This window comes from Rhinolophus ferrumequinum, chromosome 11 (assembly GCF_004115265.2).
Source record: "Rhinolophus ferrumequinum isolate MPI-CBG mRhiFer1 chromosome 11, mRhiFer1_v1.p, whole genome shotgun sequence".
In the NCBI taxonomy this organism is placed as follows: domain Eukaryota; kingdom Metazoa; phylum Chordata; class Mammalia; order Chiroptera; family Rhinolophidae; genus Rhinolophus; species Rhinolophus ferrumequinum.
This window is the reverse complement of record NC_046294.1, coordinates 34,450,940-34,468,198: the sequence shown is the minus strand read 5'-3', so window position 1 is coordinate 34,468,198 and position 17,259 is coordinate 34,450,940. Positions and strand designations below refer to the sequence as shown.

At 45.9% G+C, this 17,259-nt stretch overlaps 1 protein-coding gene across 14 annotated transcripts in view; it reads left to right on the top strand.

The window, feature by feature from the left end:
• NAV2 (neuron navigator 2) overlaps nt 1–17,259 on the top strand; it is a 702,045-nt gene that overhangs the window by 433,376 nt on the left and 251,410 nt on the right. For all 14 annotated transcript variants that reach the window (XR_004424298.1, XR_004424299.1, XM_033118993.1 and 11 more), the window contains exon 2: nt 13,598–13,715. Coding sequence is in view for 11 of the 14 variants with exons in the window: in XM_033118993.1 (XP_032974884.1) it covers nt 13,598–13,715 (118 nt within the window). In the remaining 3 variants the exon portion in view is untranslated. The remainder of the gene's footprint in view (nt 1–13,597; nt 13,716–17,259) is intronic.

Here is a 17,259-nt window from a genome sequence, read left to right as displayed (position 1 = left end):
TAAAGTTTACATAATTTAATTTTTAAAACTATATCTCTGTGTATATACAATTCTAGAAAACCCAGATGAATCTGTGCTGGCAAAGCTGGTCAGTGTTGCCCTTGCAACAGCTGTAGCGTGTGGGCTGGGTTATAAGGGGGTGCAGGGAAGTTCTTGAGGCAGGAGGAAATGTTTCTTTTGATTGTAGTGATAGTAGTATGTGTGTACATAGGGCAAAACTCATCACATTGTACATTTAAAATATATGCCGGTCATTATGTCAATTAAATTTCAACAAAATTGGAAAACAAATTTTAAATTAATTTGAAAGTAAATATTTTCTAGAATATTCAGTTTTCCAAGTGTGGTTTTATACCAAAGAGCTCCATTTGTATTTGCTTCATTTTCTATTGTGGCCTCATGAATGACTTGCCTATGTATTTTCAGGTCCATAGAGTGTCATATATTTAGGTTTAAAGAAAACATAAAAGTAGGTTGATGTCAGTTGGCCTCGCTTTCTTCAACTGTACATTTAGGGTTGTCTCAGATCACCAAATGTTCTTCTGTCACTGAAATTCTGTAATTGCAATTGTGGATAAATTGGACTTTTGGGATTCAGAATCACCTCTTACGAGAATGCTGTAAAGAGATCAGGAATAGCCAATCATAGAGATATTAATCCTTTCAGAGAATATTATGAATGATTTTAGACCAATCTGGTAACGCAAAATGGGACAAGAAAACAGTGGCCCCACAACGAAAACCCAGTCTTTGGTATTTTATTCTTTTTGATGCGATCATAAATGGGGTTGTTTTCTTCATTTCTTTCTGATATTTCTTTATAAATAATGGCTGTGTTTAACAACAAGATTGCAAATTTCCTGAAAGTTTAACAATGAACTCTCTTGAGCCAATACATGCCTGCTCTAGCTATCTGTGTATCTTTTAAAATAGCATTTGAACATCCACTGTCAGGTGGGTCCTCCTGCTACTATGTTGCTGAATATTGTCTCACAGCAAAGTGTTAACTGTCAGTCCTGTTCTGTGCCTTGTGCTACGACTGATCTAAAAGATACATGAAACATCCTTATGATCTCATGGACTTTATGATCTAGGCTGTGAAGGGGAACAGATTCATTCATACATCCCCTCCATCTCCCCATTTAATCATCTGTCTTTTCTTTCACCCACCCATCTGTATGTCCATCCACCTGACCGTTCACCAGTCTTTTTCTCTCTCCTTCTCTTCCTCCATCTGTTCCTTCATTTCCCTTCCATCCATCCATTTCACCCTTCAGGAAGTCAATAAGTGCTTCTTTATTGAGCTTGTTTATGTGAGTCAGGCATTGAGCTAGTGTTTCCAAGACGAATAAAACGTATTCTCTACTCCTGAGAAGCTCCTAATTGAGAGAGAGGTGAATGGGTAGTTATAAAAGCCACGATGAAGGCGTATGTACAGTGCTTTTGGAGCCAAGAAGAAGGAACAAATAATTCTGTGTTGGGAGTGAGAGAGTGAGTTGGAATGAGTGGCTTTTCTGGGTTGGACACTTGACTGAGTCGGCATTTGCCAGGTGGTGGGGTAGAGGTGGCAGAGCGGCTAGTGTGGGCAAAGGTTCAGGGGCTGGTGAGCTGGGCACCTGGGGTTGTTTAATTGTAGGGGCACTAATATGTCAGAGAAGGGAGAGAAGCCTGGCTGGCGGTCACGATTGGTTTCTAGGAGAAAAGAACATCCTAAGCAGAGGCGATGCGGGAGCACATGCCAGACCAGAAAACCCGCCAGCAGTGACCGCAGGTAAAGGAGGCAGAGAGTTCATGTGTGGGTTGTGGTTTGGAGACGAGGCAGGAAAAGGAAACAAACATTTAAAGGCACCATCAACTTGTATGTGCCGGGCGCTGTGTTAAGCACTTTACAAACATTTTCATTTCGTCCTCACGGTGAACACACTAGTCCTCGCAATAGGTAATAGAGCATTATCCAGTTTTATCGATGCGGAAGCTGAGACTCAGAGATTGATGGTGTTCCCAAGGTCCCAAAGCCATGGCATAATCTGTGCCCAAACATGTGTGGGGTCATTTGGGTCTAACATCCTACTCTATTTAACCAACAACCCTGTGGAGAGGAAACAGACTCAGAGAGGTTACCTAACCTGCCAGACATTACCCAGGACTCCAAGGTCTTGGCTGGGCCTGGGAGAGCCAGTGCCTAGAAAGCTAAGCTGATGCATTTGGGCTGCATGGGAGTGACCGAGAGGCACAGCTGCTTTCCCTGTAGTCTTCAGATTACCTGTAGTCTGCACATCGAGGGAGCTGTGGAGATTTGGAGGACTGGATGGAGGCTAATATGTAAAAGGTCAGTTAATAACCAAATCGGAGAGAGAGAGGCCTATGTTATTGCCCAGGTTGTCACCAGCCCCTCACATGTGGCCACCTGGCCTGCCAGGCAGCTCTGAAAAGCTCTTGTGGGTTTTGGGATGTTTGCTGTCAAAGGGTGTGCTCAGCAGCTGCCCCTAGGCCTGCCGGGAAGGGCCCGATTCCTACCACAGTCATAGAGGAAGCACTTGGAAGGAGAGCATGTCTAATTAGTAAGTAATGAACACAAGAAGACAGAGAAAGTACTTGAAACATTCCAAGTGGGCTCTGACATTTGACTTGCTTGTTGCTGCCAGACATCATGGTTAAGCATTTCTCAGATCTCGCTTCTAATGTTGGAGTGGGTGAGAGGAAGTACTGCTGAGGGGGCCCAATTTATTCTGAAGCAACCAGGAATAGTTCAGTCTTCATCCTTACCTGGACTATTTTGATTTTCCAGGAGGCCCTAGGAGACCTGGGTATACCTCTGTTGTTGTGAGAGGTGGCAGGCAGCTGCAGGCCAGGCGGCCTGGGTCAAATGGAGTCACCACTTATTAGCTGTGCGATCCTGTGCACAATTCTTAACCTTTTAGAGCCTCTGTTTTCCAGTATGTAAAATGGGGCTGATTGATCATGTATTCAACAGATATGCGGTAAGCACCTACTATATGTCAGGCACTATACTAGATGTTTGGAAAAATTAGATGTTTGGAAAAATTAGATGAATTAGGAGAATTCCTGTCTTCCTGTATCTGTCATTCCAAGGGGGTGAGATTATAGATGCAATCACAGGTGTAAACACCTGGCACACAGTAGGCCTTCAACAGAAGCACATACCCCTTGTGCATAGGAAGGTGGTGATGATTAAGTGAGGAAATGAGTGGGAAAGTATTGTGTACCCTATGGAGTGTGGCACAGAGAAGTGCCTTTCCCAGGATAACAGAGTGACAGGAAAGGGGAGTCCTACGTGTCGAAAGTGGGTTAACCTGAGGTGTGGAGTAAGAGGTGCCTACATACTCATTCTGAAGATCTTATTGATCCCTCCCAGCACATTCACTAGCCTGGTTTATTTTTCTAAAGACATGGTTTCAAAACCACTGGAGTTGCTGTGCGCACCCACCTGCTGCTTGTCTGCGTCCTGACAGACAATGCCACCATTGTGTGGCTGTCGGCCGTTCCAGGCACGCCCCCAGCATCCACTGCACAGGGGCTCAGGGTGGCCTTGCCCCCGTTCAGACTGGAGGACCCGGAGGACTTTACTCCTGGGGATTTCCCCTTTTGGAGACAGCCCTGCAATGGTAACTCATGTTATATTGACATTTTTATTTTTGTTATAGCAACACTGGTTGTGAAATTATGTTTGCTTTGTGCTTTGGTGACATGGGAAAGTGTCAGCTCCCCTCTTGGATCTGTTAGTCCTGAGTGACAAGCAACCAGCTCTGTTCCCAGGGGCAGGAGAGGGTGACACTGTGTTTGCTATTGTGCAAAGAGCCTTGTCCTCTGTTGCTGCTTTTCCCACACTGCCATGGCACTTGACCTTTTCTGGCTCGTGGTTCCTGTGTGGGTCTCTAAGTAGCAGTGTAGCATCAGTTAGGAGACAAAGTCACTTCTTTCAAACCTTGCATACTTGTCACGTGACAATGGGAGAGTCACTTCACCCCTCAGAGCCTTAATTTCCTCATTTGTTAAATGGGGGAGATACAATCTTCACAAGTGAGTGGGGAACTAAAGGAACCTGTTATTTGGGAAGTGCTGGCACTGTATGTCATCGTCTTCGTGGGAATTATAATCACAAGGAACATACTGAGTCCTGGCTCTATGCCAGACATTGTTAGATTGCGATCTCATTTCAGTCGCCCAATAACCTGACTAGGCAGTTGATCCATTTTACAGATGAGGAAGCTGAGGCTCAGATAGTTTAGGTTACTTGCCCAGGAAAACTGCCGGAAAGTGGTTGAGGCATGATTGGAACCTAAGTATTCTGACTCTAGAAGGTGTTTTTTTAAGTCACCATAGACATTCGGCCGGTGGTAGTTAGTATCCTACACCAGACTGCAGTGAGAGCAGAGGCCTGGGACTCAGGTAGTGTTTGCTTAATGTGACAGGGTAAGTACGTGGTCTAAGCAGTTTATCTTGACTTGCTATTCAGGGGTAAAGGAGGAGAAAGGAGGCCTGGGACTCAGGTAGTGTTTGCTTAATGTGACAGGGTAAGTACGTGGTCTAAGCAGTTTATCTTGACTTGCTATTCAGGGGTAAAGGAGGAGAAAGGATGAGCCGGGCTGTGGAGCAAGATGGAAATCCAGGTTGGTGATACGCCTTGCCCCTCTCTCTAGTCACCAGTTGTGTGTGTGTCCCTTTAAACCAAAGCACACATGAGGGCCGGAGTCAGGGTGTATCTTTGTGGCTGTGTGGGCAAGTATTATAGATCACTGTAGATAAAAAGGGAGGAAATTCACAGTGGGTTCCTCCCCTCGCCCTGCTACTTCACATCTGCTGGGTCCACATAGGGATGTATACCATGGTATAAATAAGTTCACGTTAGCCATGTTATAAAATGTATGTCACGAGGGAGGGCTGGCAGTACCATTCCACGTGTGTTCAGGTGGGGAATACAGAACCCACTCACATTTCAGTGCTCCTGGAGCCTAGCGCTCCAGCAGCTTTCTCTGCCTAGAGACCACCTAAGAGCCAAAAAGCTTTTCTTACTGCACCTTGGAGCACTGAAAGGGATGCCACAAAATCCTTCTGCTTATGTGTTTTCATTGACAGAAATGTCCCATCCAGGCTCTTGCTAGAATAGTACTTTCTCTTACGGTACACCCAATGTGAAAGGACTTTGGGATCTTTTAAGGAAGGCCCCGCATCTCAGGACATCTTTGTACTCATGTACTTGAAAACACTATTATTCATAGTGATGTCCATGGGTCATCAAGATAAAGCAAAATTGGGTTAATTTAAAAAGGGATCGTGATGATCCATTTGGGAAAGATTTTCAATGGAAGAGTTAAAAATGTGTGGCTCCCATAATTGTAAACTCTCAGGAGTCTACAATGTCTTATTCCCCCCAAATAAATAGCCACCTATTTATTAATTGGAATATTAATAACTACCATTTATGTAACACCATGTGCCAGACGCTGTGTTAGCTGCTTACATGCTTTCATTTAGTCCATACAACAACCAGTATATCATCGCGACACAAGGTGGGGGACCCCTGACACTCAACCAGGGGCATCACTCACCAAGAACCACCCGGCTGGTTAGAGGCAGAGCCAGATCTCAGCCCTGGTCCGTGCCAGCTCGAGACTGCAGACACGCTGCCCTTGTGATCACTGTGATTCTTGAAAAAAACACACAAATGACCGAAGTAGTGCATCAAGAGATGTCAAAGGTGAAGATGGCAGGAGAGTCATTACCCTCCGGGGTGGGCATGTGGTGGCACCAAGAACACTGGGCAGAACTGGACTCTTCAGAGAAACCAGGGAACAGGGCCAATGTTCAGGCCCAGCCCCGGTAGTGCTATGTGGTCTTGAACAAAAAAGTGGCTTCTCTGTGTTCCACCTCTTTCTCCAATGTAGTGGGCTGGGGACACCATTTCACTCATTTGAAGGTTGGTTTCAACGGCAGTGGTTTTAATCAAGGCAGGCAGGGGTCTACACTGAGAAAGGGTATGTTAGACTGATGGAGAGAGAGGAAAAAAGCCATCAGCTAATTTCAGACCCTTCCCCAACCCCGGTGCAGTTAAAAAGTGGTGTGGCCATGTGATGGCACCTGTGGAGTGGCTCCCACATGCCTTGCTGGATGCAGAAGTGAATGTGTTGCCAGCTTTGCCCCTGATAACAAATGGTGTATTTTGATTTTCTTAAAATTGTTAATAGTTGAATAATCATTCTTTGTGGTATTAAGGAACCAGGTGAACAGCTCTATACTATTGTTGCAGTTTTATTTTTATACTTCAAAACAATAGGAACTAAACCACTTAACCACATAGTGCTGAGTCATGGAAATGATACTATGTTGACGAGGTGACCAAAGCCTCTTGAATTGAAGCCAAACAGTAGCATTCCCTTTATAATTCATTGACTGGAAACCACCTCTGCTGCTGAATGGCTGGTTTACTTTCATCTCAACGCTGGCATTTCCTTCTAAGAGATACATTTTATCCTCTTTCTCCTGGAACCACTATCCTAATGCTACCCACCGCCTTCTAGATCCATCAGGATGTCTGGCATATTGGTCTGGATTTATAGTTGAGTCCTTGGGAACCAACTTTTGGTGCAGTTATTTTGTGGCAATTTTCATGGGTTCCTTACTTAGAGTGCTTTACCCACCTACCCACACTTTATGTGAAGGCTAATTACAGTATAAACTTATCCCCCTTGGCTTAACACAGTGCAATTGTTGTCAGTTTTCTTATCCCAACTAATAATCAGGTTCTTTACTTCAATTGATGTGTCAAAACTTTCCCTCTTTCGTCTCACCCCGTGTGATATGGGATGATGTGAAGTTATAGGCAAACAAATGACTGACATACTCCTTAAAATTCTTTCAGGGGTAATACGTGAATCAAAACGAATTCACTCCTCAGCTGTCATCACCTTCCTTCCCCAATTTATTCCTTCAAGTCTTTGACAGCAGCTTCTCTTCTTCACTCAGCATTTCTGGAGCACTGAGTCTCCCCTTAGAGGGGGTGGGGTAAGAGATAAGCTCAGGGAGATGGAAGGATCGGGGTAGGAAAGCAATGGGGAAGACTCCTCAATACTAGTGAGAGAGAAATGATTTTAGAGCCTTTCTCTAAGATCATTTCTCTAGAATAACTTGATGGTTTGGAGTTGGGAGTGGGGCTGGTGGTTTTTGTTCTTTCCTCCTGTGCAGTTCTTTGTGTTGTCCATTTCTACTGAAATGTTGCAGATCAAGGATCAGTGGACTTTAGGGTAAAAGCAATAGGAGCCCTCAAGGCTCCAGAACTTTGGGGAAGGACAGGCTCCGGAGAAATTGATTCTGGATGCCTGGCACTTAGACAGGAAGTCCTACATGCTTTAGCCATTGTTTAAAATCTGTCACACACCCCTGTCCAGTTTTGCTGAATTGCACCCAAGTTTTGTTGCTTTTGATGCCTAGGGTTATTGTGAGTTTATTTTCTAAGGCTGCCCCTTGGAAGAATGGTAATCATTGCATGAGCTACTGAAACAGCAAGTGAAGGAGATGGTGCTGAATTATCTACATTCTTAGCATGGCCTGTGAAAACGTGTTTTTTAAATAAATCTGGAACTCAGCCTCAGGATCCAGGCAGGCAAGTGTGTTTCAAAAAAGGGCTGTTGGCTTCTGCTCAAGATGGCAGAGTAGGTAAATGCTGTGCCTTCCTCCTCCCACAACCACCTTAGAATTACAACTGAACTACAGAACAAACATCATTGAGAATCACCTGAAGTCTAGCTGAACAGAAGTCCTATAACTGAGGACGTACAGAAGAAGCCACGTTGAGACTGGTAGAAGGGGTGGAGATGCAGGTATTCATTGCATGAGCTACTGAACAGGCAGGTGATAGCAACAGACAAAGACGATTAATAGAATATGTTATGTCAGAAAGTGAAGGTGGTTAGGACTAAACTATATACATTGATAACAACGTCATGTCAAAGGAGTACACATACATATAAGTTTAAGAGGTCCCAACATATGTTTACTATTGACCAAAAATCACTTGGCTACATACACAAATAACAGCAGGAAGGAGTATCCAAAAGCAGTAATAAGCCCTATAGTTTAGTAACTATCACAGTAGATGCCACAAGCTCACCAGACTGGAGGAGAACAACACTGAAAAGTCATAAATCAAAACCTTGCCAGGTTTGTAGCTCAGAGAAACTCAGGCGTCTCCCACACGCTACTTGTTCCCAAGAATGTTGTTGTTGTTGATGACATTGTTGTTGTAGTTGTAGTTGTTGTTGTTGTTAGAAGTCGAGGCTCTTCTGATGCTGTAAGCTTCAAGCTGCATATAAGTTTTCAAGGTGTTAACAATCTGAAGATTGTTGCTGCTGTTGTTGTTGTCGTTAGATGTTAGGGTGTCTTCTGACGCTGTAAGCTGCAAGCCGTATACAAGTTTTCTAGATGCTGACAAGTTCTCAGGAAGGCTAACCTTGGGGAACAACACTGGAGAGGCCAGGAACCAGCTGGCCCTCAACAGGTTCGCGGCTGGAAGTCAGGACAGCCCCTGGTGTTGTAAGCGGCACGTTGCTGGAAGTTTTCAAAATGTTAGAATGATGATAAATCACCAATGACAAAATGACCAAATGACGAAATAATAGTAATAATAACACTGCCAACTGAGGTCTGCCATTTTTTCCAAAAATGTACCTTAGAGCCAGGCTCTTTGTTCCTGCCTCCCCCTCCGGGAATGGCCAGTTCTGGGAGGGTCCAGCAGTTACTGATATGAATGCTGCCCATCTAGCCAAAGGGCCAATTCATCCGGATAAGCAATATCTACTGTTCTTGCGGGGGACCATCAGCCCAAGGTCTTCCAAAGCCTGGCAACGTGCCTGTCATGTCGTCCTGATGTAATTAGCTACTTCTTCAATTCATCTGCTGATTTGGGCGAAACATACAGAACAAAGAGGGAATTCTCTCAACCCCGATCAAGAATTTCTTTAACCCTAAGCTAACCCTCACCTCACAGCACAGACAGAACAACAAACATCATCTCATGTCTCCCCTGCTAGAGAGAATGAGACCAAACAGAAAACCTCGTCTCATGTCTCCCCTGCTCGGGAGAGTGAGACCAAAGGGGGAGTTTACTCACCCCCTGATCACAGCACAGAAATCACCTCACATGTAGGAACAGATAAAAGCTAATAGACAAAAGCTCACATCAACCAATGAAGACAAATTTTCCTCAACATCTCCCCTACCTGGTGCCAACGTACAAGTTCTCTGTAGTCTCTGCATCGTATGCAGCTCAGGATGCAATCAGGAAATCAAGAGTGTCACTCTATGCAGGGACTGGCATTAGAACTGAGCCTTGCAGGGTAACCCCAGATGGAGGCGCTCATGTGGACAGGGTGGCGTGCGTTCAGAGACCGGGAAGTATGAGGTATGTCGAGTTTTCCTGCGGGTCATAATAATTATTACCACTGAGCACTTGCTATGTGTAGATATATTAACTCATTCAATCCCTATAACACGGGGTGACACTTTTTTTCTTTTCTGTGCAGAAATGGTTAGTAAATACTTGAGGTTTTTTGGCCAGATGTCTCTTTGTCACAACTACTCAACTCTGCCCGAAAGCAGCCATAGAAAACAAATGGATATGACCGTGTCCCAACAGAACTTTGTTTATAAAACAGGCAGTCAGTTGGATTAGGCCCAGGTCACAGTGTGCCATCTCCTGGCATTATATTTTCTAATACTTGTATTTGGTATAATCTCCATTTTAGGATAAAACTGAGGTAAGCACAATTAATAGAAATTCGCTTGCCCGGGACCAAGGACCTACTTGACTTGGTCATTTCTAAAGCCCGTGCTCCTTACTTCACACGCACTGCGTCTCCTGCAGAAGGGTCGGACATGGCCTGGGCAAGACTGGAGGAGGATAAGGCTGCTTTAAACTGCAGTGTGAATTCTGACAACTTGAATTCAGTGGGAAGTGGGGGAGCCATTGATGATTTTTCTGAGCAGGTGATCAGGTAAGAGCTGTGTTCTGGAAGATGAAGTTGGCAGGGGTGTGTCGGTAGATTAAAACTGACAGAAAAACTCTTGTTGTAAACAGCTTGAGGTAGAGGTCCATTTCTGGCTCCTGGTTCTCCCTGGTACGCCCGATACCTACATGGCCTCAGCATGACTCCATACTGTGTGTTCCTGCCGGATCGTGCAGACGCGTAGACGGCTGGTTTTAGATAAAGACGGTGCGTGTATTTTAAAGTGCCCTTCATCACCTAAGAAGAGAATGAGTGGAAGCACCAGCATCACCTCTCACTTAGCAGTGTCCTTCTCAATGACCTTCTCACCTCAGCTGATGGTCTCGTAGCCGATGGCGCCAAGCTTTGGAATGTCACGGTCCCTCCGACATAGCTGGTGGGATCCCTCGAGGTGTTGAGAGAGCCCTGTAGGATTGTAGGGGTGCCTCCTGCTAGTGAGGGAAGGAAGCCTCGCTCCATGTACCAGCCTGGCTGGTTTCTGACCTGCCTTTCTTTTATAGTTGACCATAATTTGCGACTCCGGATTGGCGATACTCCAGACTCTTAAAATTGTGCTGTGTGAAGGAGAAAGGGGAGTGAGTCCCTGAGTCATTTGTGTCCTAGAGGTTCAGGGCAGAAGCTGTGGCTGGTTTGGGTCCATTTTAGAATGCTGGTGGTAAAATGTCTAATTATTACTTCTATGTATTGAACACTTTAGCATGTGCCAGATTCCGTGGCCTTTATGTATCTGAGCTCATTTCATCTTCTAATAGCTTGATGATGTAGACGTTATTATCCCCATCTTGTAAGTGAGGACAGCCCGCCAAAGGGCACAGAGGTAATTGGCAACCTGGTGGCTAAGATCTAAAGCAAGTCTGTGGACTCCAAAGCCCTCCTCGTTACCGCTCTCCTGCCTCTGCTTCCTGAGCTCCACTGGGGGCCAGGCCAGGGGCTTCCATGTTGTACCTCACTGAGTCTTCATAACCCGCATCGCAAGGCCTTATTGTGCCCATTTTATAGCTGAGTAAACTGATACTTAGAAAAGTTGAGTGACTTGCCCCAGGGCATTCAGATGGCAAGAGACAGAACTGGGTTTTGGGGGTTTTAGTTATTTATTTTCTAATTCATTCAGTGAGAGCATCCCTGAATACCGGAATGAACCCAGAGTCAGTAGGAGAGTGTCATAGAATTGACGAATGATTTAACTAACATTTATATTGCTGTTCAGAGAAGCAGTGGCGTAGTGTATAAGGGATTCTCCAGGTAGTCAGCATGGGTTCAAATCCTGGCTCTACCACTTGTGACCTTGGACACGTTACTTCACCTCTCTACACTTCAATTTCTCCTCTGAAAAATAGACACAGTACACGTGTCCACCTCATAGAATAAGGATTAAGTGAATTAACCTGTGTAAAGTAGTTGTTTATTCTAGTCTGCAGAGGGCATTTTTTTTTCACATATGTTGTGTCACTTGGCCCTCATAATAGCTTGACAGGTAGATGGTATTGATCTCATTGTACAGATAAGAACACTGAGCCTCAGAGAAGTTCAATAGCTCAACTGAGGTCATACATCTACTCATCCACAAATGCATATTGAGAACTAATGTACCTCATGCTGTGGGGGTACATCAGTGAACCAAACAGACCTCAATCCCTACCCTCGTGGAGCCTACGAAACTGAGACTTGAACACAGGTCTGCCTCTTTGCCTTTTAATATTTTTCTCTCGCCCTCTTAATTTCATTTACTGATTGTTGACATTTCAGACTGGCTATTGTAGCGACCAAGATGGCGCTCCATTTCCTTAGCTGTCTCAGTGCTTACAAAATTGAAAATGATCTTTCTAGGTTTTTGATCTCTGACAACTTGGGAGTCCCAGGAAGGAGAATAACATGAGTTTAAGGATGGGATACGTGCTCCGAGATGTGAACTAGAATCCCACTGTGGTGTGCAGTGTGCTTGTGGGTTTCTGCAGGGGAAGCCTGGACTTCGAGGGGGGGATGGGCGTGCACAGGGGTTGTCTGTCCTCAGATCTTGATGAGGCAGAAAGCGCGGCTCTGCCTTTCCCTTTTGGGGATGATGCCCTTGTGGTCCCAGGTGAAGCAGTCAGAGGTGCCGCCTCTCTCGTAGGGCTCTGCTTTGCCAATGCAGGCCCTGGCCCACTGTCCTAGTCCAGGAGCAGGGCCCAGTTGTGTGATATTACTCTGGGCATGGTGTTCAGAAGAACAGGACGGACAGTGCGAGTCGGGGTAAGAGCAGGGCTTCCACTGCTCTGCGTGTCACATGAGGCGTCAGAGCAAGTCAGCTGGTGGCGATGCAGGGATCACCTTCACATTTTGGTGGAGACCCTGCATGGGTACGTGAACGGTTGGCGCTACCGCGTTTCCCCCAAAATAAGACCTAGCTAGACAATCAGTCCTAATGCGTCTTTTGGAGCAAAAATTAATATGATACCTGGTCTTATTTTACTGTAAGACCGAGTCTTATATAATTATAACATAAAAGGCCAGGTCTTATATTAATTTTGGCTCCAAAAGACGCATTAGAGCTGATTATCCAGCTAGGTCTTATTTTCGGGGAAACAGGGTAATGTATGACCCAGTTGAGGTAGGATGGTTATCTTTTTGAGGAGTCATTTGTTTGTATCACTCTCGGGGACAAAAGTCCTAGTAAACAGGGCTTGCGTGTCCTTCCACCAACTCACAATCCATGCATGGAACTTACCATTCAAAATTGTCGAGAAGGTTTTTAATTTTGTTCGTTATTGGTTTATGTCGATTAGGGGGAAAGTTTTCAACGAGAGTTTTCTCATGCTTACTGGCCTGTTTGGAAGAAAATATCCTTTTGTGTCGACGATCGGAGCAGGTCTATATATGTCCCCCAAGGGGGTCTGCTCTCCTGATCTCCTGGGTGACCCCGGCTTTGCCTTTCAGGGTGTAGTGTACACTAGCGCTATGATTAAATATGTTGGAATTCGCTGGGTTTTGTTCACAGAATCCCAACAGTGAAAACGATGCCTGGCTTTTAAATTAAACTGATTAAATTTGAGATTATTGTGAAGCCATCAATACCTCCACTCATACAAGAGTAATTGCGGGGCTCTGTGTTTTTGTACCAGGGACCCTGGCTCCTGAGAAGTTGGTTAACTCAATAGCCCTCCTTACCCTGAAATGGCCCATTAATAGATGCCTGTTGGGTGGTAACCTCCCCATACGTTTTCTCAATAAAGAGAAAAAGATGGAAGGGGTGGGGGTGGGAGCCACGGGGTGGGGGAGACCTCTCTCGCATTTAGAGCCGCAGCCTCTCAAAGCCATCTGGCACAGACTTTCGTTCCGTGTCCCCTGTCCCATTCAGGCCTCTGCATGTTTTGAAGCTTTCTTTAGCTTTTCCCTGAGCTTTGACTGCAGACCTCTCAATAGGCAAAAGCCCAGCTATGGTTGCTGAATGCCCCATCGGCACAATGCCCTGAATGTTAATGGCACCGGCTGGCCCAGGGCAGCTGGACGGCGGCTGCGACACCAGCCCGAGCAGCGGCCTCAGACTTGGAGATGGGGTCCGACTGGCTTCCTAAAGTTGCCTCCTTGCTTTTTTGCAGATCTACACGGACTGGGCCAATCATTATCTAGCCAAATCAGGCCACAAACGTCTCATCAAGGATCTCCAGCAAGATGTGACGGACGGTGTCCTCCTGGCTCAGATTATCCAGGTCGTGGGTAAGAGCAGATTTTATGCTGGGGTTGATGAATTGCAGGGGAGATTCAGAGGGGTCGAATCAGGCAACGGAAGGGAACGCTGCAATCTCTACGAAAAATGCAACATTTCTGCCACATGTGTTGAGAATTTATTTGACTGTTTTGTGCTCAGGGAGTGTGGGTACCAGCTTGTTTTTTCCTGATAAGATCACCCACACAGCAATCTCATCTTGTTCCTCTGAAAAGAAAGGCTGGCCAAGGCTGGTTTGGGGAGGGGCTCTCTGTCCCCATTCTTACCTCCTGCTATCTTTCAGATTCTCTCATTTCAGCCCCCTCTCTGTTGGCACTTTTTTGTGTGGATTATTCTGGAAATATTAAAAAAAAAAAAAAAGCAACGTGAGGTTGGTTTAGTCCTGCCAAGTCTGTGTCTGAGAAATCAAAGGATCAGACTCCAGAGAGGGCTGTTTCTGGTTTTAACTCGAGGAGAAGGGAACTGGAGCAGAGGGATTTTTATTGCCTTGGCCGTGTGCTGGGAGGAGAGGGTTCATCCAGAAAGGCACATGGGCAGAGGCTGGGCACAACTTTGCCTTGGGTCTTAAGGGAAGCGCCCCAGGGGTCCTGCCCGCGAGCTCAGGCAGGAGGTCAATTAGACAGTGTTAGACTAATTATTGTCGCTGGCAGCAGCCGACTCATGCCCAGAGATGCCAAGGGAGAAGGCACAGGGAAAGGACAGAAGCTCAGTCCCTGGGGCATGTGTTGTTGTGGGAAAGTCGCTTACCCTTCAGATGTGAGAAGTACCCTAGTATAGCTGTGGTTTTGCTCACATCTGTGGAGATGGTACTTGAAAACACAGGCCGTAACTGAAGCTTATGGACTGCCACTGTCATTCAAGGAGAAAAGAACTTCCCTGCTGTCCTGAGATTGATTTCTTAAGACTAGCTTCCACGGGTCTTCCTCTTTCTCTCTTTTTCCTTCCCTCCCTATATTAGTGTTCGGTTGCTGTATAACAAATGATCACAAATTTAGGAGCTTAAACAACATATATGTATTACCTCACAGTTTCTGTGCATCCCAAGTGCAGCTGGGGACCTCTGCAAGGCTGCAGTCAAGGTGTAGGCCAGGGCTGAGTTCTCATCCGGAGGCTTGACCAGGGAGGGTTCAAGTTCACTCAGTGTTGGCAGAATTCATTTCCTTGCAGTTGTAGGAGGTGAGTCCTGATTTCTTGCTGACTGTTGACTGTAGGCCACTTTCAACTCCTAGAAGCTACTCTCAGTTTCTTGCCACATGGGCCTTCTAACATAGTGACTTTGATCGGCTTCTTCAGTGTCAGCAAGAGAGAAAGCTTGTTTTGAAGAGAAAGCACCTTATGTAATGTACCATAACATCATGGGAATGACATCCCATCACCTGTGGGTCAGAAGTCCTAGGTCCTGCCACACTCCACAGGAAAGCATTATACAGACTTGAACTTCAGTGACAGGATACTTGGGGATCACCCTGAAGTCTTTCTGTCACTCCTCTTTTTCCCTTCCATCCTCTTCCTCCCACTCTTCATCATCACGCCTACAAAGCTCTTTTAAATGTTTCTCTCATTTAATTTCCTCAGCACCTCTGTGAAGTAGGTGGTATTCTCCCCATTTTGCAAATGCAGAAACTGAGGCCCAGTGAGTCTCAATAGCCCAGTAGCACATAACCTGTGTGCAAGGGAAGTCTAACCTGGGTGTCTGCTTCTAAAACTTCTGTTCTTTGCTCAGCTGTATTATACCCCTCTCAATCCGGAGACACGGAACACAATGCAAGGTTCTACCTCCTTTCACTTCACTGCAGGAAGCAGTTGTGGAGCACTGACTATGTGCCAGCACTGTACTCCTCACGGGGAATAGAGGCAAATGTGCAAGGCTTGTAACCTTGGAAGAAGGAGTAGCATCTTCTTGGCCAGGTCCTCCTGAAAGAGGTGGGTCGCACCTGAGCTGGGTTTGGATCTGTCTCAGCAGGGTCACATCCGGCACCTGGGCCTACTGTGACTGAGTCTTGGGGCTGTGCAGTGTTTCCATGGAGACTCTTCGCTTTCTGCACAGGCAGCAAGAGAGGAAGTAGGAAAGGATAGTACCCAGAAGCCTTGCTTTCATCCCAGCTCCATCCCCCCCAACTGTGGGACCTCTGAAAAATCACTTAATCTCTGCTGCCTCTGTTTCTCCATCTTTAAAATGCACACAGTCACGCCTGCTTTGTCTGCTCTTGTGGCAGTCTTACGAACTGCAAGGATGATCTCAAATATGAAATATATTTGGAAACCGTGAAGTGTTCCTAGATAGCACTTGGTAGCCACTGCCTAGAAAGGTGTGCGTAGAGGATGATGAGGTATCAGTGTCAGACTGTGTCGTGATAGATTAGTTATGTCTGTCATGGGCCCAGAAGAGGTCAGTGGTAGCACGTACCTTGTGAGTTTACTAAACGTAGCACTACGGAAGTGTAAGCTAGCCTGGTTTTTATTGTTGCTCAGGAGGCCGCTTCCCTGGAATCTATTCAGATGACATGAATCTTCCTAGTCGGTGACCCCCTGGGCCTGGAGCTACATGAGTGCGACTTCAGAGGCTCAAGTCAGCACGAGTGACTCAGGCTATACCTCAGGCCACCAAGTTGCTGTCCCTCAGCCCTGCAGGAAAGGTCCGCTCTGGCCAGAGACTCCGAAGTGAGGCCAGACGTCAGCCCATGGCTCTCCACCCCTCACTGTGCTGGGCTCACACCCTCTGCTTTGGGTGTGGGGAACAGAGGCCCAGAAGATGGGTGGCTGAGCAGGCAGCTAAACGCAGGAGACGCTTGCGTGACTTCTTTCCTAGATTATCAATCAGCCAGTTGAGGGCATTTAATTTTAGAATATCTCATGATCTCTGGTGAGGGAGGAGGAGCAGCATTTTCTGATCAGGATGCTGAACTATTGAACAATTGTACTCTACTTGTGAAGTCCATGCTTCCCCCCACACATGTGACCATGAAAATAAAATGTAAAAAGATATGTCGGTATGTGTACATGTGCTTAATGCATACATATATGTGTGCGTATCTAACTATCTACCTAAAAATTTCCCAGCACTGGAGTCCTGGCGACTCTTCCATCTCATGCTGGACAGAATTCTGGTGGTTGCAGTTGTTTGGCTGGTGAGCTCCTACCCAGTCTTGAAAAGTCAGTTTCTCTCTGATACCTTTCCTAGCTCCCTCAGGCAGCTGGAGGGACCCTCCTGTATCATTCCACTGGCTACTGTGTTTGGGTCTGAGTCATCTTCCTTTCTGGGTTCACGGCATTTAGCAAGGATTAAGTATAAGAATTTTATTCATTTGCAGCCCCTGCTTCTATAAGTCTAGGTTAAATTCTTTCCAACAGGTGGCCTGGAGGTTTCCCCTTCTCAGCATTTAATATTCTTCTGAACATTCTTCTAAACTGTATGTCACACCCTCCTCCTTTCCAGGAGTCTGCTGCAACCCTTAGCTCTAAGTTTTGGAAGGGACTTTTAAAAGCCCCAACCTGATACACGAATTGATTCCTCAAAAGCAGTCAACAGACTGT